The 27,088-nt window shown below is 33.7% G+C and overlaps 3 protein-coding genes across 3 annotated transcripts; 2 read left to right on the top strand and 1 right to left on the bottom strand.

The window, feature by feature from the left end:
• Positions 1–2,633: 2,633 nt before the first annotated feature.
• Positions 2,634–11,277, bottom strand: LOC106708917 (brain tumor protein). The gene is made up of 9 exons (XM_014500518.2): positions 11,087–11,277; positions 8,417–8,589; positions 8,060–8,204; positions 6,598–7,975; positions 6,249–6,529; positions 5,361–5,549; positions 4,880–5,048; positions 4,411–4,643; positions 2,634–4,293 (listed from the first exon to the last, which is right to left on the bottom strand). The coding sequence occupies exons 2-9, from the start codon at positions 8,527–8,529 to the stop codon at positions 4,189–4,191; spliced, it is 2,613 nt and encodes an 870-aa protein (XP_014356004.1). The 5' UTR covers positions 8,530–8,589; positions 11,087–11,277; the 3' UTR covers positions 2,634–4,188.
• A 2,302-nt stretch (positions 11,278–13,579) lies between these two features.
• Positions 13,580–14,730, top strand: LOC106708918 (signal recognition particle 9 kDa protein). The gene is made up of 2 exons (XM_014500519.2): positions 13,580–13,854; positions 14,603–14,730. The coding sequence occupies exons 1-2, from the start codon at positions 13,714–13,716 to the stop codon at positions 14,696–14,698; spliced, it is 237 nt and encodes a 78-aa protein (XP_014356005.1). The 5' UTR covers positions 13,580–13,713; the 3' UTR covers positions 14,699–14,730.
• A 1,476-nt stretch (positions 14,731–16,206) lies between these two features.
• Positions 16,207–25,905, top strand: LOC106708598 (transcription factor SPT20 homolog). Its single transcript, XM_045678028.1, has 18 exons — positions 16,207–16,422; positions 16,508–16,759; positions 17,358–17,513; positions 18,301–18,537; positions 18,906–19,127; positions 19,568–19,717; positions 19,847–20,156; positions 20,655–20,794; positions 21,154–21,236; positions 21,574–21,634; positions 21,874–22,095; positions 22,173–22,322; positions 22,504–22,636; positions 22,720–22,976; positions 23,650–23,778; positions 24,450–24,648; positions 24,946–25,062; positions 25,826–25,905. Exons 1-18 carry the CDS (start codon positions 16,387–16,389, stop codon positions 25,903–25,905), a joined length of 2,934 nt encoding a protein of 977 aa, XP_045533984.1. The 5' UTR covers positions 16,207–16,386.
• Positions 25,906–27,088: the final 1,183 nt, after the last annotated feature.

Raw genomic sequence — 27,088 nt, 5'->3', positions numbered from 1 at the left:
AGGTAACTTTAAAGATTCCCGAGAAAGGCTACTGTAATGTACTCTAATGATACAATTATTATCAAGAAATGTCAAAGGACAATAGATACCATTTGACCCGCCATTACTCCGCGACCACCCCGCGCCGTCGCCCCGACCCGCCCCGTAAACTACTACTTTCTACGAAAACATCTACATTCACTTCTACGTTAATTAATGGCAAGAACAAAGGAAACGTTGTCAACGATTATCACCAAAATAATTACAAGTTATAATAATAAAAAAAGATAATACTTTCATTAATACGGCAAATGAACGCCGACAATATTATTTGAAAATTGCGCATATAAATATGATATTTAAACTTCAAATTTATTAATATTGAAATTCACACATAAAATAGTATAATTTGTAAAATTATCCAAAACCTATCACACCACTTTTAATAATTTTATGCAACCCTAAGCAATATAATTAATAGCGTCAAACGCTCCCTTTGGGGCTTTCAAAAGTTTCCTATCGGTTAAAATATGTCACTAACTCAAGAATTTTGATCAATGGACAACAAATAAAAATTTCTATATTATATAATATTAAACCCTGAATATTAATAAAAACAAAATAAAATTGGCAACAATTAGTAACTAATTTTTACGTATAATATACAATAAAATAATTACAATGTGCATGCACAAATATCATATGAAAATAATTTGGCAGTAAAAATTCGTAAATCTAAAGGCCTAAAAAACACACTGGCCAAAATACTATTTAAATATAGGCCCGGAACATATTAAAAGGAAACAGTAAAATGACAAAATCAGAGTATTAATCACACCTATCATCCGCGAAGGGTGTATAGACTCATTTTAACCTAGTTAAAATAAACAAAATAAAATTCCCTAATACTATCGGGACAAAAATCCTGAAACAAATAACTTAAAAAAAAAACAATATGAAAAATAAACCCAAAAGTTACTCACTAAATAAATAGAGGATTCAGACTCAACGTCAAAATTCAAATTATCACTGCTGGCTTGTGGCCCCTGACCCCCCTTCTCTAACCCCCTCCTCCTGCGGCACAAACTGTCTTTCACAATGTTGAAGTCTTGTGTTGGAAGTACACGGAGCGCATACAGAGAGCGTACTGGCCTCGTGACGTCACCAAGTGGGCGTGGCCTCCACATCTTCCTATTTAATCCTTTCAAATCTATCGAACCTCAAAAGAATATTAATTTGGTAATGAAAAAAAAAAATATTTCAGATACGAGTAAAAAAAGTATACTCTGAGATCTGACAAAAGTAATTAGTGGCAATGTTTTTATTAAATATAATTGAAAATTTGCCATTAGTTTACGATGTAAAACTTTATAATTACCATATTCGTACTAGGAAACCAGTAACATCTCACTGTATATGCTCCGTTGTTGTCTCTATATTGCTGATATCACACATAGAATGTCATTTATGTAATTAAACATTTTAAAACTGTTCCAAAACACAACATATAAATCAAATATTACTAATTAAGTACATAGGTTAGATTATATATTTATAATGAATTATTAGAATAAGCTTGTGATAATATTATGGCCCAGCAACACTCGTATGCGACGAGACACATTGTCTTCGTGTAGTTGTCTACATCGCCGCACATACGACTATTGCTTACAAAATCAGGAACTTAAATTGTTCAAATTATTATTATTATTAGAGCTAAAATCTGTAAGAGCAAAGTATAATTGCTTTGGCTGTTCGTATAATTTAGCAGAAAAAGAGATTAGAGAGCATGGCATTAAATTATATATAAACAAAATATCACATATTTCAGGTGGTCTGGTTAAGTACTATATTTTTGAAAACTTGGAACTTAAAGTTTACATTGTAGTACCAAATAATGGTCAATAAATTAATTATATAGAGAACGAGAATGGTATATAACGGTGAAAGATAAAATTTTTGGTAACATTTAATAATTGAAAATACGTGTACAAATTTAGCTCGCGAGTTGGAAGACAACATTAAAATATTCTAACCAATAGACACTCGAGCGATGAAATTGACCATTATTTAGAATTACAATCGGGATATACCACACATTTACCAAGCTTTATTTAATTCGACGCGCCTCTAAATACAGCAAGTGAGGCGGTCCTTCACAATGTTATCATGTAAAATTTAATAACGCATTTTATAAATGACACGCAGTGATCTAAAAAATTATGAATCTCAATTTTGAATATTAAATGTGATTAGCTAGAAAAATATATAATTTTGGCGAACTGTATACGAATTCCGAACATATATATATAGATATTTATACAAACAAAATGTTTATAATGGCACATTCATGAATACCAATCGTCTAAGACTTGCGCGAGCTCCTCCCAATCTATTCAACAAAACATTTAATATACCTGACAGTGGACTGATTATAAATATTTTATTTACAATTAACGCAAACAAAAAAAAACAACTTTGAGCAATGAAAACGGAATAAGATACCCCACAAATATATAAAACATATATCCCGGTGTTATTGTTGCCATATTAAAATTATTACCTAAAATAATATACCCCATGAATAGTCATGTTTAACGCTTTTAAAAGTAAAGTAAAAATATTAATATATATATTTTTTTTCAGTCCACGCTACATTTTAAAATTCGTCCGCCGTTTATATTGTATGTATATTTGTATACGGCTGAATGTACAAGAAAATGCCATATAAACTAATTTTAGATAAAAAATTTTAAACTACACAAATTACGTTGTACAAAATTATTGCAATGTTATTGAGTCGTAACCTTCGCCAGTTTAATTTCATTAATAACAACCAAATCCTAAAATATCTTCATCAAATAGCCTAACCAGGACAAACCTTCCAAATATAGGCTCTCAAAACAAGAGTACATGGAAAACATTTTGTATAGACACAAGAATTCTGTAAATGGTAAATATATTTAACGGACAATATATAATATTGTATACGCAATTAACCTAAACTAGATGGCACGTTATTACAGTGTCGCCTCCTTTGGTCATAATAACGACTAAAAATTTTGTTAACAATAAACTCAATTGTGCGTTAGAAATGTAAACACAATCACACAATGAGTCTCCGCCGACATGTTTTTTTTTATACGGTAGGTTTTCACAGCCGATACACGACCTGTACAAAGACTTATTGCCATCCCATTCATTCTTTTAGAAAAAATAGAGAAACCAATATAATTTTGTACCCGGGTTTCGGCAGCGGAAATCCACGGTTACCAAATAAAGTCAATAAACGATAAGCAAATGAGATACAAGTGGTTCTATATATTTGTAAAATACGCCATGTTTGCGTACAGTTTCATTATAGAAGTGATCATACGTGTGATTGTGTTACAAACATCAGAGTAGTTTCGGAGCAACGCAACATATTTAAGGCGACACTCCTACGCGGACCTCTAATTGACATGTATTATTTAACTTCACTCGAACTAGGAACCATACCAGCTGCTAAATTTAGAAAGAAAAACTAACTCCAGTCAGTCAACAGTTAAATTTCGAGTTATACGACAGCAGTTTGGTAGAATGACAAAAAAACTGCAACCGGCCACTGAAGTTCTTAATATTTTTTAAATGTTAACTATGCAAGATATTGAAAACTATCATTTGGCTTATTGCGACGATAAAATACAAATTTAACAGCTATGGCAGATAAAACGGTATTATATATAGATCCGAGACCGAATATGTAAAACTTATATTTTGACTGGAACATAAAGTATAAAGTAAAATGAATATATTATTAGCCTAACCTTTGGATTTTCTGTTACTATAACTAAATGCAACCGCAATATAAACTGAGACATGAATATAAACAAACCAAAACAGTACGAAAGTATTCAGTGCTTTGGATATAATTACATCGATCCTAGAGCAGTGATACCAATTTAATCTTAAAATTCTACACATCAACAACTTAATCCATATAATAATTAAGTTATAGGAAAAATTGGGATCACTGTAACTCACTGCATTTGTGAACAATGATGCATTATCAGACTAATGCGAATTTAACACAAAATAACAAAAATAAGTAGTCAAATACTGGTTTAGCAAAAAGTTAAGCTTTGTAAAATCAGCAATTAAATATAAAAATAAAGGGAATAAATGTGAGATCTTGTCGTATGCAGACTTACTGACGCCGAGCTATATGCCTCAGACTATATATAGGGTGTTCAGGACTAGAACGTGGTGATTATTCTTAGCCAGAGTGACGATATAACCTTCAGAAGTTATCTTCAACCCGCAACAACGAGAAACCTGAAAACAACGTACATTAACACTACGCAACAAAGAATAACTCGATATCCAGTTCTTGCAACAGCTCGTGCTAAGAAGTCAAAAGGTCGACTTCTACAAATGTGGTGTCATACATACCTTAACATAAGGGCATTCAAATTCAGTGACGAGAACGCCGTCTCGTGAGAAGACCGCGACATGGAACTTGTTGCCGTGCGAGTCGCCGATGAGAACGTCACCGGCATCCGACACGTCAATGCCGTTGGGGAAATTGGTCACATTCTCACATCCGATACGACGCAGGAACCTGCCCTCGTCGTCGAACACAACAACGCAATGCCCCTTGAAATCACATACGTAAAATTCCTTGCCTGAAATAAAAATTAAAACTTGTTATAAAATATAACTTTTGACCGTGATTTCGTCCGTGTGGAATAAAAAACTTAATTAGTGGCCTATGGTGGAAGACTATTTCCAGACTATGTCCAACATAAATGCGAAATTTCAGAAAGACAAACATTCATACAAATAAACTATTAATATCGAAATAATGACTAATAACTAATAATGAACTGCTTTGTATACAACGTTATAATAGTAATCTCACCACTAATAGCGATATCGGAGGGTTCCCGCATGCACTCGCTGCAGTCGAACCAGCTCATGAGGTCGCCCTCCTCCGACAGAATGAACACCGTGGGGGTGACGCTGTCCACGGCCACGATCAGACCCTCCGCGGTCACCGCCAGCCCCGCCACGATATCGATGAAACGCACCTTAAACAATTATTCGTTTTTTTTTTACTTGATGTTTAACACATTCAGTGCTACATTGTAATGTATTATAGTGAATTAGCAGTCGGTGGCAGTGAACATGTTAAGTTCTTTCTAAATATAACAAGTTGACTTCAAACGGATAACGTACAATTTCTAAATTTTGAAAATTAAATTCTACAACCTATTATGGGTTCATGACAAACATTTTCTATATTAGTTGTCATATCATGTTATAAAAAACATAACACATCATGTCTTTGGAGGCAAAACAAGTCAGGGCGGAATTTGTATATTTGTATGTTTGATACTTACAGCAATTTTCTTAAGGAAATGACCATTTTTGGTGAATATTTGCATGCGAGACCTCTCATTGCCGCGGTCGCACACCACAAACTTGCCGGTGGCGCGCACCACGGCCACCTTGCGCGGGTACCACAGCTGGCCCTCCTCCTTGCCGGCCACGCCGAAGTTGAACTTGTGATTGCCAGATTTGTCGAACACCTTCCAACAAAAAAAAAAGTTTTAATACAAATGAGTTAGTTATGGACCTTTTTTTTATATATTACAAGGTGGCAAACAAGCAGGCGGCCACATGAATTCGCCGAAATGGCGAAGCGACCGCTGCCCATAGACATTCGCAATTGCAGATGCGTTGCCTACTCTCAATCGACGAAGGAGGGGACGCACAAAAAGAGAATATTTAACCTTCCTATGCATCTCCTCCTCCATCAAATCCACATCCCCTTCCCATCCTTTCCTTATAAGAAAAGGGTGGAAAGGGAAAGAGGACTAAAATTAGGCCTCCTGCACGACACTCATCAGACGAAACGCGGAGTTACTTCCACTTCCACGGATGTTGTTGTTGCTGACGTCTACCACTTTTTATTTGATTGATTTTATCAAGATTTTGTCTATCTTTCATTATTTATGCAGAAAAGATTTGAAATAAAACAAATATTTTCAAAGAAAAGATGGTTGAACAAAGATATATAGAACGCGTCGTAAACGTGAGATCTTAATTAGGACAAATACGTATATGACCTTGCCACGCATGGAATACTGTGAACACATACATGTACAGTATATGTAGTATAAGTAGAGTATAGTCGAAATGTGACATTGCATTAACTACCTATATTATGTGAAGGAATAAATAAATCGATGAAGAAATTGGGAAATCAAATGTATGGGAATACTGACTGTGATACGATGGTTGTTGGTATCGGCAACAATGATGTCTTCGTCATTTCCGAGGCAGAATCCGTGCGGCGAGTTAAATTGCCCCTTGCCGCCGCCCAGTTGTCCGAACTTGAACCGTATATGCATAGGTGTCGCTTTAGTAGCGCGGACGAGCGGCGCCGGGGGAGCGACCAGCGCCGCCTCCTCCGCCGCCGTCAGCAGCGGCCGCCCCGGGGACACGCCGCGGGGACCCACCGGCCCGATACTGCCCACACCTCCGACGCTTCCAAATCCATTCACCTCTGTAATAGAAGTAATGATTACAAAATAATTCAAAAAACTAAATTGCTTATGTCTATATTGTACACACCAGTGTTAAGTCCAAGTTTAGCGAGGGCTTGCAGGTTGTTATATGCTTGGGGTGAATTAAGGTCACCGGCTAGTAACTCGGCTAAAGTGAACGGTGGTGCCGGCGAGGCGTGCGGCGTCTGTTGGACATCTTTCTCGGCGATGCTTGCCAATTGTTGCAAATTGTATTCCACCATGGATGGCAGGGCAGACACTCCGCCGACGCCGGGGACCGCGCCCACTCCGGTGACGCTGTTCACATTCACGACGCCCGGCATCACGCCCGTGTTGGTCACTCCGGGCAAAGGTACGCCTAATGCTGGCACTCCTCCCACTCCGGGAACGCCCACTAAGCCTCCGTGCCCGGAAACACCGGTCACTCTTCTAACATTTCCCAGGGGAAAGTCATCGAACACTGGCGCATTGGTTAAAGAGACGGCAGGCGAGTGCGTGTTCGATGGAACGGGCATAATCGACGAAACCTCGCAAGCACGTTTCCTCTCCTCGGCGCGCGTAGTCTCAGTGCGGAAGGTGCCAAAGGTTTCTTCGGTTATAGCATCAAATTTTTCCAACTTTGTTACGAATTCCAATGAGTAATCAATATCAAATTCTGGCGATCCCTCCAACAAACGCGCAAACTGCGAGGCGACGGTTTTCTTCAGCATTACAATCTCGGTACCGTCGCCGCGCCTAAGCAGGCGCGTTGCGAACTTGCAAGCGCATTCGATTCTCTGGACTGTCTTGTCGACGCGATCGAATAAATCCATCACTTTCAACTCCCGTTCCTTATGTAAGCGTTCGAGTTCCTCGAGGGCCTTTTCACGGCGCCGCTCGAGGGCGGCTTTGTAAGCGCGGTAGGCTTCGTTGATGACGCCTTCAGCCTCGTCTCGTTGCCGCTGCAAGTCTCCGAGTGCATCGTCGAGCTTAGAGGAGGCGCTGCCGGCTGCTTCGGCCCTGGCATTCGCTTGCATGATAAAGTTTCGTAATTCAGCGCGAAGATTTGGTTCGGCATCCACAATCCTCTCGCAACGGTGTTCGCCCACTTTATGATCAACCGTGAGGCATTCGGTGCAAGCGCCTACTTCACATTCACAACAATAGAATTTAAGACTTTCACCGACATGGCGAATGCAAAATATTGGCTTGTGAACAGCTGATTTCTCCTTAGAAGACCTGAGAGCATCAAAAGGGACAACTCGATGGTTTTCAAAGCACCTCATGAACTCATGTGCAGAGTTGCAATTAGAGCATAGAAAATGCGAACAATCAGTGCATCTTGCCACAGCCGGTTCTTTACTTTTGCAGCAAGTGCATACCACGGATTGATCCATAGAAGAGACATCCAAGATGTTGGTGAGAACATAATCAGAAGGTAGTGATGCAGCTCCTCCGCCAGGCATCTGTACAACAAATATGAAACCAATTGATAAGTAAAAATAAAAGCAAGTCATGTTAAAACTTTATAAAACATATCAGGTTAGCACCTTAGTTTCCTGCTTGCACAGGGGGCATTCCACAGCCAGATCAAACTTCAGGGAATCACCTGCTTCATTCACCATCAACTTGTCTATACAAGCTTCACAGAAGACATGGAGGCAAGACAAAACTCGGGGGCTGCAAAGCTTGTTACTACAAAACAATACAACAAAAATTAGAGAAAAAATAATTAAAATTATACAACAAATTATAATAACTAATAACATTTTATACATCCTCAGTGTTAGCAATTACTATTAAAAACTGTACATATATTACTCAGCCATAATATATTAAAGCTTCTTATTTTACTAAAAAAATGTGATAAAAAAAACTCGTTTTTTTAAATAAAATAAAAAACTCACTCGCATATTTTACAGTTTTGTTCCTGCTTGCCATTGTCAGGAGATTCTAAGGAACCGTCTTCCCCAAGGCTAACTAACCCATCACCATAAATATCCCCATTTATTTCCTCCATTTTCACTTATAATTATGATGGTGTAGAATCTAAACTGTGGTGGGCTTGCTCAACAAGAATCTGCAACAACATTTTAAAAATTATGTTTAATAAATTTTATAAAAGTAATACAAGAAAAAGATTTCAGACATAATCACCCTTATTACCACAAATAATTATAAATCTAGGAAGAAATGAATAATCTCAGATTACCATGGAATGTGATGATAGTAATAGAGTCATCAATAAGTAAAATTAACAGAAAGACACTGAGACTTATTGAATATTGACAAACAATTGATATTCTGCCATATTGCATGTGTCTTGTGTTGTTCTATTCTTTTTTTCCTACAGTATGACTATTTCATTGAAAATGATGATAACCTGACTATATTCATATAAAAAACCAAAATAAAGAACCAAAACCTCAACCTTTTTTAGAATGTTTTGAAAATACTTATTTCAAACAAAATATAAATGATTGTTAAATTCACTTAAAAGCATATCTGTTGTAAAAAAAAATGTTCCTAAGTCAAAAGCTTTACAATAGAAATAAAAAAAAGTTGACAAATTATTTTAGTTCACATGTAGAAATTTCAAGGAGGCAACAAGGGAACAGAAACATCAACAACAAACAACACTACTAATTACAATATAATTATCATGTGCTTTAAATATTTATTGTGTAATAATTTTTGATCAACAACAATCACTTAAAAATATTTTTAGTCAATTCCTTTCCATTTTTAACCAATTCATTTTCACAGTAAATGGTATGATACCAATATTGAGGGGGATAGCATAAATGTAGTAGCAACCATATAGGATTTATTTGTAGTGCACTATATTCTACTGATCAAGCACTTTCATTTGATACCCATGTTCGGGTGATTGAACAAAAATATTTCATCCACAATTTTGTAACCCCTCAACCTTAGATTCAATCATACTGTACTGTTCTCTACTACACAGACAGGCAAACATTGATAACAGTGCAACTATATCAATGAATTATTAATTTACCATAATGTCACTGTTAATTTTTTTTTTTCAATATGCAATTTGCAATCATTTGCCTAAGCAAATTATGAAATTATCCCACAACTTGCCAGTACCATTTACACTAATTGTTTATTATAAATATAATTTCCACCGAATATTAAAAAATATATGTGCTGACCTCTTACCACGACATCAATTCATTCATATTTAATACTTAATTATAATTTGTAAAAGGTCCATTGTATTCCAAAAAAAAATTCTTAATCATAGTATCTTTATACAGTCTAAACTAAATAAATATGTTGAAAATAAAATGGTTTTCTTACATCATACCAGCCTATAAACATACATGTAGATTATTACAGTTGTAGGCAAAAAAAAAATAATTTATATTCAATATCCTTAATTCAAACATATAAGAGGAAATGTTTGTACTAAATTAAATTTAGATAACGTATTAAATTCCATAGTTTTTTTTTCTGTTTTTCATGTGAATCTAAGTGGCAACCAAGGTCAAATCCATTCTACAGCTCTATCCTTTCATCCATTCCTTTCATGTTCTTCCTCCTAAATCCTTAAAGGACCATTCAACGCTTTCTGACTTCGGTGGAAATTTGGAGGAAATTAAAATGTTTATGCATAGAAAAATTAGTGAGCAAGAACATGACATAAATGAAAACAATGATTAAGTTAAAATCAACATAAGACTAAAGAGTACATTTGAATAGCAAAAACAATTGATTTGATGGTAAAACATTACTACATAGTCAGTATTGTGTATCTTTGTCATTTTTAATGACAACATGCAAAAGTCATTTATTTGCTACATTCATTAAAACAAGGCAAAAGAAAGCAATGGAAAACTTATATACATCAAAAAAGTGATATAGTGAATTTACTATAGTACCAAATATTCTTCATTTTTCAGGTTTTAATAAATAATAACTACAAAGTTTAACAATTTACTGTAATCTCTTTATGTCTTGTTATAATTATAATAAGATAATCCTATTTAAATATAAAGCATATTTTCTCCATTTGATAGCTGTTTTTTTTTTAATTGTGCATAAATAGACTTAAAAATATGTGAAATTTCTTATTAGATAATTGCAAATGAAATAATTATCTAGACAGCCACTGACATTGTACACATTATGTACCTTTTATGCTCATAATTTATAGTGCTTTTATAGTTGTAATAAAAAAAAAAACTAATACTATAAAACAATGGGCACATATTTTAATAATTTGTTTTATTAGCGCCTTTGATAATCATGATTTGATACCACCTAAAGTATTGTTCTTTTAATGGTGAATTATGTCAATTCGATCCTGTCCTGTCAAAAAACTTATGTTTAGATAAATTTATTTAATAAAAACAAAACAAATGTAACTGAATTGATCGGAATATACATGTACATACCTACAGCTTAAGTACATACGAAAAACGCAATGCACCATGCACGATGCAGACACAGACAATGGCGAAGGTCGATGTTTCACATTAATATGTAAAGTACTTAAAATGATTATGACCAAAAATAACATAATTCTAATATTTTAAGGATTTACTAACCTTTTGTAGATATTCTGCGATTAAAGCAGATACTGAAACACGCAGTTTGCTCTACCACGCCGTAACTAAGTGAATATTCATCACTATGTAAATAAATAAAAAATGAGCATCAAGCTTCAACAGATATTTTTTTAAATAAAATACTTTATTCGATTAATTAAAAGTAATGTTTTGTCAGGTTCTCATTTTAAAAAGACATCACTGTTGTATTGATTTTCTTCTCTAGCGCTTTTGTTAAATGTTGCCATAATAAAAAACTTTTTGGAATCAATAAACGATATTTAGTTAAACAGAGAGAGTAGAAATCAAGGAGTAAATGAACACAAAACAAGAAATAGTTTTATACTGCTATATCGAATGTTGTTCGTTAGTTAATCGACTTTTTACTACAATTATTTTACGACACAAATAAATGAAGTGATTTGCAAACGGAAATAATCAAATATTAAAACGTAGTGGCTTTTCTCGTTGTGTTTTTGTTCACTCTTTGATCAGTTTCTCTTCTTATGTCTTTTTTTGGTTATTTTACAGAATATTAAAAGGCTTTTACTAAGCGCAAAAACAGTAAAATAAATTGACTTCTTAATTCGAATTGAATGTTTTATTAATACTGGCTTTTAGTGACTTAAAAAAACATTTTTAATGTATTTCCTATAGATTTCCCAAATTTTACCGAAATCCATTAAGCCGGTACCTTCTAACAAACATCCATCCATCGATCGATCCATCGAAACTCTCGCATTTATAATATTAGTAAGATAGCCTTACCAAAAAAATACTTTAACCCTATCGAAAGGGCGCCACAATCTTCATTGCTATTGCAACACAACTCAGCTACGTCATCCAACGGACTAATGTCATTTCAAAATTAAATCCAGTATATTCAACGTCGTCTACATTATTTTTCTATACATTTTTTTCTCCGAGGCTATAAATATTTTCCGCATATTAACACATCAAATTAATACGAACTTAAAAACTATGCCGCAATTCCAATAAAATGCTATGATAACTCGATGACAGTCAACAATGTCAATGTCATGGCAAAAAAATTATAAATTTTTTATTTCAATAAAATTGCTATTTCCATTACAAGACACAAATTAGTTCCATAAATTTTCCGAAACATTCTGAAGGTTTCTATTCTACTGGCAAGGTTTTGAAAGGGTTCCAATCCAAGACCGCGCTAACATAACTTTCTCCAAATATGTTCACTGCCTACATCGCTAGGTTGCAGGCATGAGTTATGTTGTTGAAATTAAATATTTAACCATGAATCTCAGCTTTAACTCTAAATAAAAGTATTAGCGTTTTACGATTATTTTCTGATTGTTTCCATTATGCGTAAGTAGCGTGTTTGTTCGACTACCTCACGCCCGTAATTCAGAGGGGTAGGCAGTAGGCAGTGACCACGTCAGTCAAATTAAAATTCGTAAATTCTAAGGGTATGTTCCGATATACACTGCGAGCACTGCACAGTGCTATCACTGTAGAAAAATTCGTTCCGTTATGGACTGCCAGTACACTGCCGCAGTACCCTAGGGAAATATATGACGTCATAAATCGCCGCCATATTCTACTGTGAGCACTGGCGTTTTCGAGGTAAGGTACTCGCAGTACTTTGATCACGTGATCAGTCAAAACCACCCGAGTGCCTCACATCTTATAAACAAAACTACAGTTTAATCAGAAATGTTAAAGTTCTGTAATTAGTTTGGATTAATAAATAAAACAATGGAAGAATTGCAAAAATTAACCTTATTAGACTGTGTTGATAATGAAAAACATATTCTTTTTATGAAAAAGTACTTATTTTTATTACATTATAAATTCAATTTATAATTAATATTAATTAAAATATTTTTAATTTGACAGTACTCCAAAACAGTTTTTTTTAATGTACTAGAAAACTTGAATACACTCATTTGAATGTCGCGTCAAAAAATGCGGCTGACAGTATACGAGATTGCGTTCCGTTTTAACTCGTAACCAGTACAACTGGCTATAAAGGAACGGCTTCACAGTATACTGAATTGACGTCACACTCTACAGTGGTCGCAGTGCATATCGGAACACACCCTAAGTTGTCACAAATACGTTTATTAACAGGAAATCATCGCTCGTTTATGTTGTGCGCGTAGGAGTATATTGGAGGAATCTCCAAGTACAGTGTATCTATTTAAGGATGATAAGTTTGACAACTGATGCTTATGAAGTGTGTGAAATGAAATGCATTAAAATTATTAATAGTATTTATTTGTTCAATTAATTTTATTACAAGACCAAGGCTCGAGGTTCATTACTCACATTTATATATATATATCGCAAATATATATATATTTGCGATACTAAATAGGCACAAAACCCACGATTTATAGCCCAAGTGTGATTTATATCCAAGTGTAGACGTCAGTGTCATAGACTATAAAAAAAATATCCACGATTATCAATGTCATCTTGGTCGTTTGTCAATTACTGTCAAAGTCAAAATATGTGTCAACGTGTTTTGTTTTCATTCTAAGCTATTTTTTTCAATTTTTCTGGTCTATTTATTTCATTAATCTTATATTAAAACATTTCCTTCTAAGGCATTTCATCGTCATAACTGAAAAAATACTTATTAAACAATGACGTTTATACCCAACTGGGAAGAATTTGAGAGGTCTGCTGAGATGTTGTACCTACGTGATCCAATAAACACTAGATATAGTATGAAGTATTCACACTCCAAGGGTGTATTTCTTGTGAAAATAACCGATAATAAAAAGGTATAATAAATGCCATATCATAAATTTGGTCTTACATTTCTTTAAATTAACTTAGTTGACATGTTAGAATTTACATTTGTGTTTTCTATGCCAAATGATTAATTTATATTTTAAATTTAGAAAATGAATCAATGAATTATGGAACCTTTGCTTTGGATTGGACCACTTGCAATAAAAAATGGAATTGCTCCTATCAATATTGTTAATTGTTGTAATGCAGTAACCAACATTTGATTTGACATATTTGCGAAATCCACGGTCTACGGCCGCAACCCTATGGTCGTAGCAAAAACTACTGCCTTTTGAAAATCGACAGTAATTAATTAATTTAGTTCGTCCGTAAATAACTTTCAAATGAATATAAGAGAAATATTCATTGATTTATAATGATTTGAATAGTATTATGAAATTTATCTAAAATATTACATAGTTTTGATTTTTATAAATAAAAAGACACAATTTGTCCTTTTTTTCTTCTAAAATTACAATATATTTCTGGAGAATTTTATTTTCTTAGATAGCTGTGCATCATTAGCTACCCTAATTATGCAATATCAGTTCTCCTTATTACAATTTTGACAAAGTTAAATATTTTGATGGCTGTCATATATGGAGTTGAAATTGCTCAGTGTACTTAATTTTGGATTTTGATTAAAACAAAGAAAGTCATCAAATAATTATACATTTTAAGCAAATCAATACTTTTTATTTCTATGTATGTTTTTAAATCAAGATTTCTCATTTTCAGTGTCTACAATACAAAACAGAGGTGCAACAAGATGTGAGAAAAGTTGATAAGTTTATCTCCAATCTCATAAGGCATATGGCTTCTAATGATAATTAGTGAAATGTTAATAAAGTAATTTTTATGTTTAACAAATTTTATTTGCAATGTTATTCCTTATTTGTAATTTTCTGTGTTTTCATAATTATGTGTTGGGGACAAAGTCAAAGTAACAGCAAGCTTTGAGCAATAATTTGAGCACTTCAGATATATTTTCTTGTTATGGAATAATTTTTATATTGCCCTTCATTCTTAAGCCATAAAAGATAAAAAGCTCCCACTATTGCAATATCAGGTTTTCTGTCGTATTCCAGGGTCTTTTAATGTTTATTTGTACAGTCGTCAGTGTAGTTTTGGTATATGAAGTACTAAGTAATCAATGACTATAAGCTGGATTTCAGTAGTAAAAAAAACTATTTCTACTGAGTGCATACCCATAGATTTGTTTGTCAATCCTTACTAATATCATAAACTAGAAATAAAAAAAAACGAGTAATAAGTATAAGTAGCCTATGTGTTCTTCCAGACTATGTTCTACATCTGTGCCTAATAATCAAATAATCAACAAGATCTATTTGAGTCATTCCAGAGATATCGTCAAACATTCGCATTTATAACATTAGTAAGATGTTAAAGTAACTATGTCTGTCGTCGTCTCGCTTTCACGCCAAAACTGCTGAATTAAATTTGGTATACAGATAATCTAGACTTCTAGAGCCTGAAAAAGAACAAAGGTTACTTTTTAACGGGAAAAAAGGGAAAGAAGCTTGAAAGTAGGGATGGAAATTTATATGGAAGTATAGTCATTTTTACAGTTAGAAGCTTACTTTTAGGCTGTCCGTCTTACTAATATTATAAATGCGAATGTTTAGATTGATGGATGTTTGTTTGAAGCTCAGATTAAGATATCTCCAGAACGGCTGTATGAATCTCGTTGAAATTTGGCATAGATGTAGAACATAGTCTGGAAGAACAGTGTCGCGGGCGGCAGCTAACATTTTAAGTAAAATAATGAGCCTAAGTCATTAAAAATGCTACCCAAAGACAGTATTTCACGCAGACGAAGTCGCGAGTACAGCTATAATTTTATATATATATATATATATTTTAAAACCAATATGTTGCTATTTTTAAGTGATGTAAACGAAGAAAAATCTTGATTATATTTAAATGATATTGAAAGAGTGCATCTGAAAAAAAAAATTAAGTAGTGTAATGGCCACCGCATATGAAATTTAACTTTTCTCTGTTTACTTTACTTGGGCATATTACTAATTTCTAAACCCTCGCCAATCCTCGTTTTATATTTTATAGCATTTTAAATTTGTATAAAATGTATCTTGCAAAACGACATTATAGATTTACTGTGTTTTCTAATATTTTTGTTAATATCATCGCAATAAATATTTTCAGGTTTAGTTATATACACCCAATAATGAATTTAAATTAATAGATATAAAAAAATTTAAAACAAACAAAGCACATCTTTATTCTCTGTAGGTAGAGATGTTCATTTTTGAAAAAATAGTGCTATCTGTTTTACAACACTGACAACTTTCGACAGAACTGTCAAAAATGTTGATGGACATTGGACATGTTATTTTACTGTCATGCAGTGTGAAACATAAATAAAGCGTATTAGTTTTCTATAAATCATGACTTAATACTCAGGCCTAAATTGTTAAAATGAAATAATACTTTTAAAAACGCAACTGCCACTTATATATTTCTTTTTAATTAATGACATTATGGATGGTTTAATTCACGCGGCATTGGAAGCAGAGGCAAGTGTTATAGTAGTTTATCGGTGTGTTTTCTAGATTTAAAATCGTTTATAAAATTAATCAACTATTTATATCTAAATTTCAGGTTATACTTAATCGGGTAAAACATGCAAATGCAAACTTAACACAATTTGACAGTGGTGTCCCAGACCATAAAATGACTTGGACCCATGAAAAAATACACTTAGCAGAAACAGTGGATGACAGCAGGATGAAGTTTCAAAGAAATTCAACAACTATATCTACCAGTAAAAGCTCAGAAAAATTTGATTTATTTAAAAAACTTCATGAGTTGTATAATGAGTTAAGTAGAGATGAAGCGTCACAAATAAATTATGTGAGTATTAATACTGTAAAAATATTACAACTGCAGCAAATTAAAATATTTTTAAAAAATTATTTAACTCATTTACATAGTAGTTCTTTAATTTATAATAGTGGGTTTTGATTACTGTGAAAAATATGCATACACTGTAGTTCTCCGTAGACTCATTCATTACTCCTAACAACTGAGGATGTTATATTTATTTTTGTAAACTATTTTTTTAAATATAAATTTAATTTACTTTGTTAAGTGTTCAAAAGCTGATATACAAATTAACAAATATTTTGTATAGACATACAAATATTATTTTTAAATATTTATCTCACTGAGTTGTAAGTTGATGCAGAAGATAAATTTAAAGATAAGTGTAATCAATGTAAACATATTTTACAATGAAATATGAAATGTAGAAACATATTGTTATTTTGTATGTACAGAATTACATACAAATAAGGTCTATAATATTTGTATGTTATACTATAGATTATTAAAATGATTTAATTTTATATTTATGACCATACCTTTGTTAGTTATTTCTAGATAATACATGTTTAATATTAATAGAAATAAAGAGATATGAATATATTTATGAATATAATTTTTTTTTCAGCAAGGACTTAAAACCACATCATATTTATTAGAGAAGTTATTAGCAACATATAATCTCAATACTTTAATAATTAATTTATATCCTGGCAATAAAGGATATTCATTATCTTTAAAAGTTAATGGCAATACACAATATATACAGCCACCTGATGCAAATGTAAGTATAAAAAAACTTATTTATACTATTTATAGTGCACATTCAAAAGTTATGTTAATAGTTTATTTCAAAATAGTGTTAAAGAGTTAAACATTAACATAGGGCTGTGTAATGTTATGTATTTCTTACATTATGACAAAAATTTGTGGTTCAATTTAAATAATAAATTTTGTTTTGTGGTTAATTTAAATATTTCATTACCAAGATCCTTGGTTTTACAGTGTTTTACATGTTTGTATTTTATGTAATAAAAACTAAATCTTATCAGCTTTGGATACTAGATTTGAACTTGCAGCGCTACTTATAGAACAGTTCTCATATATAGTTTCCATACATCCACAACTTTAAACATATATTATTTAGGGAATATTAGGTTGGAATTATGAGTATTTCTTCAGGAATTAGGAAACAATGCAAATACAGAGAGAGAAATTATGTAGAGTTTTTTTTTTTACTTTTTTAAACCATGTTATGATTATTCAAGTATTGTTGTAATCAACTAAATTATAAATATTTTTTTATCAATTATTAATCAAAAATTAAATATAATCTTAGATCCCCTGTTTGTTTGCATTAATATTTTATATCTTTTTGGTTAATATTATAAACAAGTTAATATTGTATGTTTAATAGCAGTTACCTTAAAAAATGCTTCAGCGAGTACAATGAAATTTTGTACATGGATTTTTATTTTTCAGAAATATGACTGATAGTTCTATTATTCTTTTACTAATTTTATTCAATACAAAATTTTAATTATAATTTTATTGTAAAGTGTTTTAACCAGATATCAAATCAAGAGGAGACATTAATAGAGACACCTCGTTGGCCTTACGAAGAGGAAGAACTCCTAAGTTATATAGATAATGAGGAATTACCAGTTGTTCTACTTGATCTGTTAGAATCGGAACACTCCTCACTTTTCTATTCAGGCTGTATAATTGCCCAAATACGAGACTATCGACAGGCATATCCCAGTTTTCTATGTGATACTCATCATGTCTTACTTAGGCCAACTAATCAGGTAATTCTTCTACAGGTTAAATTTTAAATTATTTTATTTGAAGTTAATATGAACTATTACCTAATAAAGTTAAAGGTTTTATATTATATAGAAGCGATTGGAATTTTGTCTATAGTATTCTAATTTATTGTTAAATTATTGGAATATACAGTTAAAATTGATTATATTATATTCAAGGGACCAGTAAATGTGGTTTTAATACGGCAATTATAAGATCTTGGGCTGGAATCTACCACATACTTATTATTTACTACAACTAAAATATTGTCTATATTTTTGCAGGAAAAATATTTTATTTTTGTAAAACTGTTTTTTTTTTCTTATATTTAATTACTATTACAGTTTTGTTTTAATGATTTTTTTTTCAGAGTATAATCACAGATGCCATGTGTATCGGTGGCAAGTGTGGTTGGTTGGGTGAGGAGCGGGGAGCTCTGGAAGCGGTTGAGGCTGCTCTAGTGCATGCGTCAGCACCACCGCTATGTCTAGATCCCCGGCCTGCAGTAGGTCTACTAGCAGCCAGGTTGCACGCCGCCCCTAGACTCTTCAATACTCCTAGGATACGGCGGCAAGCACGGCGGTTTTCTCAAGTAAGTAACTGAATTTCTATATTAAATTAGCAGTCGCCTGCGACTTTGTCAGGCTAGAATTAAAAAAGTAGCCTAAAATATGCCCACATGCATCAGCTACCTTCCCGTGAAGTACCGGATTTTGAAAATCGGTCTAGCTGTTCCGGAAATAACCCAGAACAAACGCGGCCTTGTGTACAGACATACAAAATTTATTAAAATTGATTTTTCGTTAATAGCTACGCAAATTCATCACGTGTATGTAATGTGATTTATTATTTTCGATGTTACATACATACCCTGCAATTTTATTAATATGTATTGATTAAGATTAGTACAGCATTTGCACCAAATAAGGTAAAGAAAAATATAATACGATGAACTTGACATAACAGGTGTATAATAATTTGAATAAATTGTTTTTGTTAATTAGATTTTTATGTCTATTTAAAAAATTACAGGTGGCAGTGAATAGAAAAAGAAAATTAGATCAATTTACACACTACCATGGTTTAGAGTTATTGGAATTAATACATAGGCAAAGAGCTAAGAACAGACAAACCGTACCTCTTACTAGACTCACCTCGAAATATCCTAAGAAACCACCCGAGGTAAATGTTTTTTTAATTTTTTATACTGTTATCATTAACATAGCATATATATTACATAATAAGTATGGATCTTACTTAGCAGCATTTTGATGTATATATTTATTTATTTATTTTCTTTTTTTCTTATAGGTGTTCAAACCGATAGAACCACCTAAAATGGATCCTGTACCGTTAATTTTGCCATCGGAAGCAACTGCTCCATTGCGGTTAGCGCGAGCTTACGAACGGCCGCGACCGACGTCAGATTGTCAACCGCAGCTCGTGGAGGAGTACATCCTCGAGACTGAGAAGACTTCGCCCCACGCCAGCGCCGGCTTCTTCCATATAAAGCTGTCGATATTACAAAGGCCGTCTGATCAGGAGTTTCTTGGAGAGCTTTATGTTGATAGAGATCATGTTGAAGGTGAAAGAAATGGATCAGCATGTCGGTTTACGTTAGGTAAGTCATGTTTTTATATATTTAATACTAGAAATTAGTAACTAATAAAATATAACTAATAATCAATAATGATACATTTTTGTTATTTTTAACTTGTATTATTTATACTATTTCCTATAGGATGGATCGATCTTTATTTTTTACATAGTCTGATATGGATTAGTCCATAAGTAAATAGGGCTACTGAAAAATAGAAAAAGATTTATGATCTTAACTAACTGTCGACCACGTCTCCGTCCGCGCAAAATTAAGAAAATGAGCCTATGTGTTCTTCCAGATTATGTTCTACATCTGTGCCATTAGGTACAGATGTACTTCAAAACGGCTTAACGGATCTCGCTGAAATTATTCAGCGAGATCCGTTAAGCCGTTTTGAAGATATCTTTTAATAAACATCCATACATCCGTTTTAACTATCGCATTTATAATATTAATTACATTTGCTAGATAGACAATTTCTATTTAGATTTGTAAAGTAGTTATTATTTTTAATTTTAGGGTCAAGACTTCAAGCTAATAAGTACATACAACAGTTTACGGAGATTTTTACAGAAGAAGGTCGTAAATCAGTCAGGATAAAGCATATAGTACCCGGACAGTTACCAAGGGTATCCTTCACGGGTAGCATGAGAGAAATGGTAAACAAAAATGTAATGCCAACTTCATTTTTTTTTTCTTATTTCATTATTATTTATTTATTTTAATTTTTTATATCACTTCCTAGATGTTTTTGTATGTTTATTTCTTTTCAAGATCCTTTAATTAGTCTCCATTTCGTTTTTACGTAATTGATAAAAAATAATAAAAAAAAATGGGACCCATCTGCAAGTACTACCGTTCGATTAAAATAATTTTTATCAAAATCCAAGCACCATTGGCGGAGCTTCGCGGAAACACAAATAGAAAAAAAATACAGTCGAATTGATAACCTCCTTCTTTTTGAAGATAGCTAAAAATATCTATTACAGTATCTTGATAATTGTTATTATTTTTCTAGGGGCAGCAACTATTGTTACAACAAAGGTCAGCGGCTGCTAACAATTCCACTATTCAAACGCACGCAACAACCGTCCCTGTTGTGTAAGTAATAGAGATTATTATTGTATACATTACACATTAGGTATCGCCCGTGATTTCGTCCGCGCTACATAAAAACAAAACTTAATAAGTATCCGATGTCTTCTTTCAGAATATCTTCTACATTTGTGCCAAATTTCATTAACATATGTTTAGCTGTTGAGATACCTTCAAACAAACATCCATCCATCCATCTAAACATTCGCGTTTATAATAAAAGTAAGATAATTTGAGTACATACAACTGGTATTAGACTTGTAGTACAATATTTGAGAATATTGCAGTTTATATATTTATATGAAGATATATGGAGCCCAAAAGTTACAAATTTGCTTTACAGGACGTCCGCGGTAGCGCCCACGCCCAATGCCCACGCGAATGTCAGACAGCTGCCCATTCTGGTTAGTGGAGACATTAAGTGGTAAATTTTCTCATATGTGTATTACACACATGTGAAGGTGTAATTATTTCACACAATTTGATGTGTACATAATTATAATTATTTAGCTTAATTATTACACTCATGTGTCTAATATTAAATATTCGAAATTTATTTTAAAATGTAAGTCACTTTGTTGTTCAATTGAATATAAATTGTTAAATCGCGTCATTTATTAAAAACTAATGAAAAATGTAATAGCAGGCTCAACTACAACAAGTGGGCAACGTTGGCGGCGTCGCAACTGTGGGCACTGTGGTGGGCAACGTCGCGACCGTGGGCAACGTGGCAGCGGTGGGCGGCGTGCCTGCGGGCAGCGTGGGCAACGTTAACGTGGGCAACGTAGCCGCGGCTGCTGTGGTCGCTAACGAAGTGACACTCAAGCAGCAACCTTCGCCGACTACACCTCGTCTTTCTCCACAAGTATATTCGAATTTCTGCTTTAGTTATATCTTTTCAGTACATATTATTTAATAATGTATGAATTAATTATTTCAAAGGTCCACGATATCCACTCGTCGCAGGCGTCAACAAATCAGTTACTGGCTCAACAGTTGACCAACCCGCCCCAACCTTTAAACCCTCAGAAGATGCAGTCCGCCATTATACATATACAGCATCCGCTCATGTCTTCTGCTGGGACATCACAGGTGAGTATAGCTACACAGAAACTGGTATCAATAAGTAAAAGCTTAAAAAAATTATACGCTTGTTATGAGATTAAGGGGATAATTTATTTAAAGTTCTATAACCTAAAATAAAATTAAAAATAATAAATTTTTCGAGATTTTTTTTTTCTTCGTAAGACTAAATGACCTTCAATATTTGCAGGTTCAGAATATTCAATATACGAATACATCAACGACGCAGCAAAAGGCGACCGTTAGTAAACCGCGAACAACGAACCCCGCCATCAGCGCACTTGTCACTAGTCTAATGAATTCAGCACAACAGTTCCAACAAGGTTCATAATAAAAATAATTAACTTTCAAAAGAAGAGCTCTAATTGCTTTGTAAATATGATAGCATTTTTGTGTAAAATTTCAGCGGCAAGTCAAAACGCAGCGAAGGCGGTTGTGAGTACAGCAAATAGCAATGCAACGATACTCAACCTTCTGAATAGCGCGCCGGCGGCCATGACACACGCGACACAGGGCGCCCACGTGACGCACAGCGCCCACGCCGCGCCCACAGAAGGCGCCATCGACGCCCACAAGCTGCTAGGCCGGACTGTTTCTATATCGGGTGCGCGGCTCATAGCAACTACCACAGCCTCGCACTCCATACCTACATATACTCAACAGGTAATTACAATTCATGTCGTTTAACTCAATTTCGTTCACTGTGATTTACTTTAAAATAATAAGATGACTTTTTTTTCGGGTAGTTTCTAATTTTAACTACTTTTGTAATCCGAAAAATAGTTTCTGGGATTAGCGCGTTTTAAAGGACAAACACATTTTTTTATAATGTACCTATACATATATCCAAATACAACCTTTACAATAAGTGTGTTTTTCTAATATTTTTTACAGTAGAGTTTGATGCGGACACGAAAATAAATAGATTAATATATAAAATATTATAAACCAATTTTTATGGATATGTTACCCGTATAAAAAATGAACGACTCTCGTTTATTATAATTGTTTTTATACTTTATTGTTAAAGAGCGAAGTGTTAATAAGGCATAAGCTAATGTTACGTCATTCGTCGAAGTCACTTCGAATAAATTACATTTAACATTAAAAAAAAACTTTTAAAAAAGATAACGCTTAGGACAAACAAAGTAAATCAAAGCAAAGCAAATATCTTTTATATTCATAAATAATTAAACTACACTACTGTCGTGGTTTACTTACAGAATATTTTAGATGATGCTAGTCGATGGTTCATGAAAACGTTAGACAAATAGATGTCGCTCTTTATGGTATTGTCGATGGTATATTTTTGTTTGAAACGTAGTGTCTTTTGCAGGTTATGAGTGGGTACACTTGTGACAATGAGTCGACCAACGTGTCGAGTAGTGAGAGTGCGTTATTAGAGAGGCTAATGGGCCCCGACCCCACGCCCGCGACACAAGCGCAACCTGTATGCCATTTACAGGTAGCTTTATATTAAACCTCGTAGTCTATTAATAATTCAAATGACTACGATTTTAAAAGTTTTTTGTTTTTGTTTTGAGTTTGTGTTTTGACTAACGATACAATGGGACGCGTAGATGCATAATTGGCTCATTAGGATAGGGCGTTCTGACCATAGATCTTTTATTAATCTCGTAAATAGACATGGCAAGCCTTTTTTGTAGCATGATATGAACTATTACTAGAATTTTTCGGTCTACCTTACATATTTGCATCAATCTTGATGTAAATATTTTTACCGTTATTTTTTTTTTTTGGTTTTTAATTAGAATTGAATTCTATGTGTTATAATTTTTTTTTTAATTTTGAGTTTGAAATACGTTTTTTAAATGCTTTGCATGTTTGTATATAAGGGCTGTTCGTTCTCTATTTGTATTTATCTATTTACGATATTATTACAAATCTGTGGCTTAAACATAGTGCAAAATACACGGGAAAATCACAAACGTTTGCTAAAAGAATAATAAATCAAATAGAAAAATCGTAACGTTCGAAATGTATTCAAAATTATAAAAAATATACCAGAAAAAAACGCATCTAAAACGTCAAATGTGTGTTACAATGTTTTATTTTAATATTTTTTTGGCAACTGTCCTAATTATTAAAGAGATGGATTTGGTGTTTTTATTGCAGGGTTTGAGTTTAACGTCGCTTCAAGGTTTGCAAGGTATCCAAGGGTTGCAGAACGTACAGGTTCAAATCCCGGGTCTGCCCGCGCCCATATCTCTGTCATTAAACGTGTCGGGCGCGCCCAGCGGACTGCTAGTGTCAGTTCCGCCCACCACTTCTGTGGTACTCACAAACCAACCCTCCGTACTCTCCTTACCTATAGGTGAGTAATTTTCTGCATCAAATAGAGTATAATAAAATTGCTTCCTAAAAAAAGACTAAACAAAACGACTGATAGGAATGGTTAGTGCAGTGAGTTAGTGTACTAGCTTTCGCTTGTAAATTCGTCCGCGTAGTTGAGTGCGAAAAAAACTTAGTGAGTAGTCTATGTGTTCTTCCAGACTATGTTCTACATCTGCACCAAATTTCTGCGCCAGATTTATGTTTTATCAGTGAGTGTTAGTTAGTTACTGGATTGCATGTCAGAGTGCATAAATGTCATATGTTTTGTTGTATCCAGCACAATTAATGTCAGCGGGGGGCGTGAAGGGCGCGGTGCGGGGCGGCGCGGTGCAGGTGGTGCGGGGCGCGCGGGGGACGCGGCTCACTCGCCCCGCCCCCACCCCGCAGCCCGCAGGCCCCGCCCCCGCCCCCGCCCTTGCCGCCGCCGCCCCCGCCCCCGCCCCCGCACAGCCCACGCTCACATCTACCAGACCGTCGCAACCTACACCAGGTCAGTAAACTTATCTTTTTGTAATCAGTAATGTAATAGTGATAGACGCCAGCAACAACAACATCAGTTGCACGAATTGTCCGGCTCGCCAGGTGAAATACCACGACCACACAGAAGACAGGCGTGAAGTGGAAGTAATTCCGCGTACAGTCTGATGAGTGTGGTGCCGGAGGCCTAATTTTAGTCCTCCTTCCCTTCACAATCTTTTCTTATAAGGAAAGGATGGGAAGGGGAGGTGGATTTGATGGAGGAGGAGATGCATAGGAAGGTTAAATATTCTCTTTTTTGCTTCTCCTCCTTCGTCGATTGAGGGTAGGGAACGTATCTGCAATTGTGAATGTCTATGGGCAGCGGTCGCTTCGCCATTTCGGCGAATTCATGTGGCCGCTTGCTCGTTTGCCACTTTGTAATATAAAAAAATTCTTTATATCTTAAATAGAAAAGATGTTTTGTTTTAACCCGATAGACTTAATAGAGTAATTTTTTTCTAGCATACGCAATTTTTTATATCTGAATTTATATGTAAGTTTAGTTGTGACCCTCTGCAGCATAAACTAATGAAGTTATTTTGACGAGTGAGATGTAGTTCGATTCGTATTCGGATAAATTCAGTCAGGTTTTTTAATTAGCAAATAGTGTTGTTGATGTAAAATGTTTTTTTTCCCAGGCACAGCACAGTTCATAACTCAAACACAAACGCTGAATCCGCATCAAGTGAGACGGAAATCGAATCCGGACAGTTCATAGTAAATACTTTAATGAAAGCTCACTGCCGAACTATTAGAATAAAGTGTAAATATGTGCAGATATTAGTTAAATTATTTTATAATAAAATAGTAGAACAAAACAATAAACAATTGTGTTGGTGAGAGTATTTACGAATGTGAAGTGAGTTTAAATGTACTGAATATAACAAACTGACTAGACTATACGATTTCTATCAAAATCAGGTAAATATAAACACTCAAGATAGTTATAACTATAAAATGTGTATGCACGAAGATAAGTAAATTGTAAGAATTCAAAGTGATCCCTATATCTTTAGCAATAGGTGTTAAAATTGCTTTTCCGGTATTATTTTACTTCTTTTAAACTCTCTTACCACTATTATTTTTGCTATCTCTGAAAGCTTTCTTATTATTAAATCTACGACTGTTATGCTATAAGTAGATTATGAAGTACAAGAAAGTTTCTAGAACGATTTTTTTTTTTAGTATTTTAGTGTTTTGTTTGGTGTCTTATTCGCTTCAAAACACTACCTCGTTATTCAGTTCCTTTTTCAGTTTTACTCCCCTACTCTTTCACAAGTACTAACTAGGGGGGGGGGGGGGGGAATATATCATGGCAACTCAATGTATTCGTTTGTGTCCTTTTACTGTAAAATACTAAGACACTATGGATTCTTACATTTGCATATTCCAACTACTTTCATAAAGACGTAAAATGTCGACTTTACATTAACTATATGTCAAATGTTACCATTAGTTGCTCTTTTAAATATATTTTAATATAAATAATTGTAAATTCAAATTATACAGATTTTAATTTCATATAGTCCGTGATTACTTACCGATTTTTTTTTATAATCTACACAATCATGAGTTTTTTTTAATGTAAGTCACAAATGTAGTTGGCTCAGTGTTTGGGCGTCATGCGATATTTAAAAAATCAGGTGCTGGCACCATTGAAATCAAACAATCATAGTAAAAAAGCTAGGCTGTACTGAAATGCCTATGGTCAAATATTCTCTCCTTAAAGATAACCATTCTCATTCAAAGTATGGTTTTTAATTTCAAATTCAGACTTTTATGAATCAATTCCAGTATTTCATAATGTAAATTACCATTTTTTCGTATGAAATGTAGGTCTTCTTCATAAATTAACACTTTTAATGCAACTTAATCGTCGTGCATGTTCATGTGCAAAAATT

This window comes from Papilio machaon, chromosome 5, assembly GCF_912999745.1.
Source record: "Papilio machaon chromosome 5, ilPapMach1.1, whole genome shotgun sequence".
Lineage (NCBI taxonomy): Eukaryota > Metazoa > Arthropoda > Insecta > Lepidoptera > Papilionidae > Papilio > Papilio machaon.
This window is presented reverse-complemented; position numbering and strand designations above follow the sequence as displayed.

Coding starts and splice junctions, on each gene's coding strand:
- LOC106708917 (XM_014500518.2), bottom strand. CDS start 8,529: ATGGAGGAAATAAATGGGGATATTTATGGTGATGGGTTAGTTAGCCTT. Junction 5,049..5,360: donor ATTTCCTTAAGAAAATTGCT/GTAAGTATCAAA, acceptor TAATTGTTTAAG/GTGCGTTTCATCGATATCGT. Junction 4,644..4,879: donor CTCCGATATCGCTATTAGTG/GTGAGATTACTA, acceptor TTTTTATTTCAG/GCAAGGAATTTTACGTATGT.
- LOC106708918 (XM_014500519.2), top strand. CDS start 13,714: ATGACGTTTATACCCAACTGGGAAGAATTTGAGAGGTCTGCTGAGATG. Junction 13,855..14,602: donor AAATAACCGATAATAAAAAG/GTATAATAAATG, acceptor TCTCATTTTCAG/TGTCTACAATACAAAACAGA.
- LOC106708598 (XM_045678028.1), top strand. CDS start 16,387: ATGGATGGTTTAATTCACGCGGCATTGGAAGCAGAG. Junction 22,977..23,649: donor TACCTACATATACTCAACAG/GTAATTACAATT, acceptor TGTCTTTTGCAG/GTTATGAGTGGGTACACTTG. Junction 25,063..25,825: donor CCCCACCCCGCAGCCCGCAG/GCCCCGCCCCCG, acceptor TTTTTTTCCCAG/GCACAGCACAGTTCATAACT.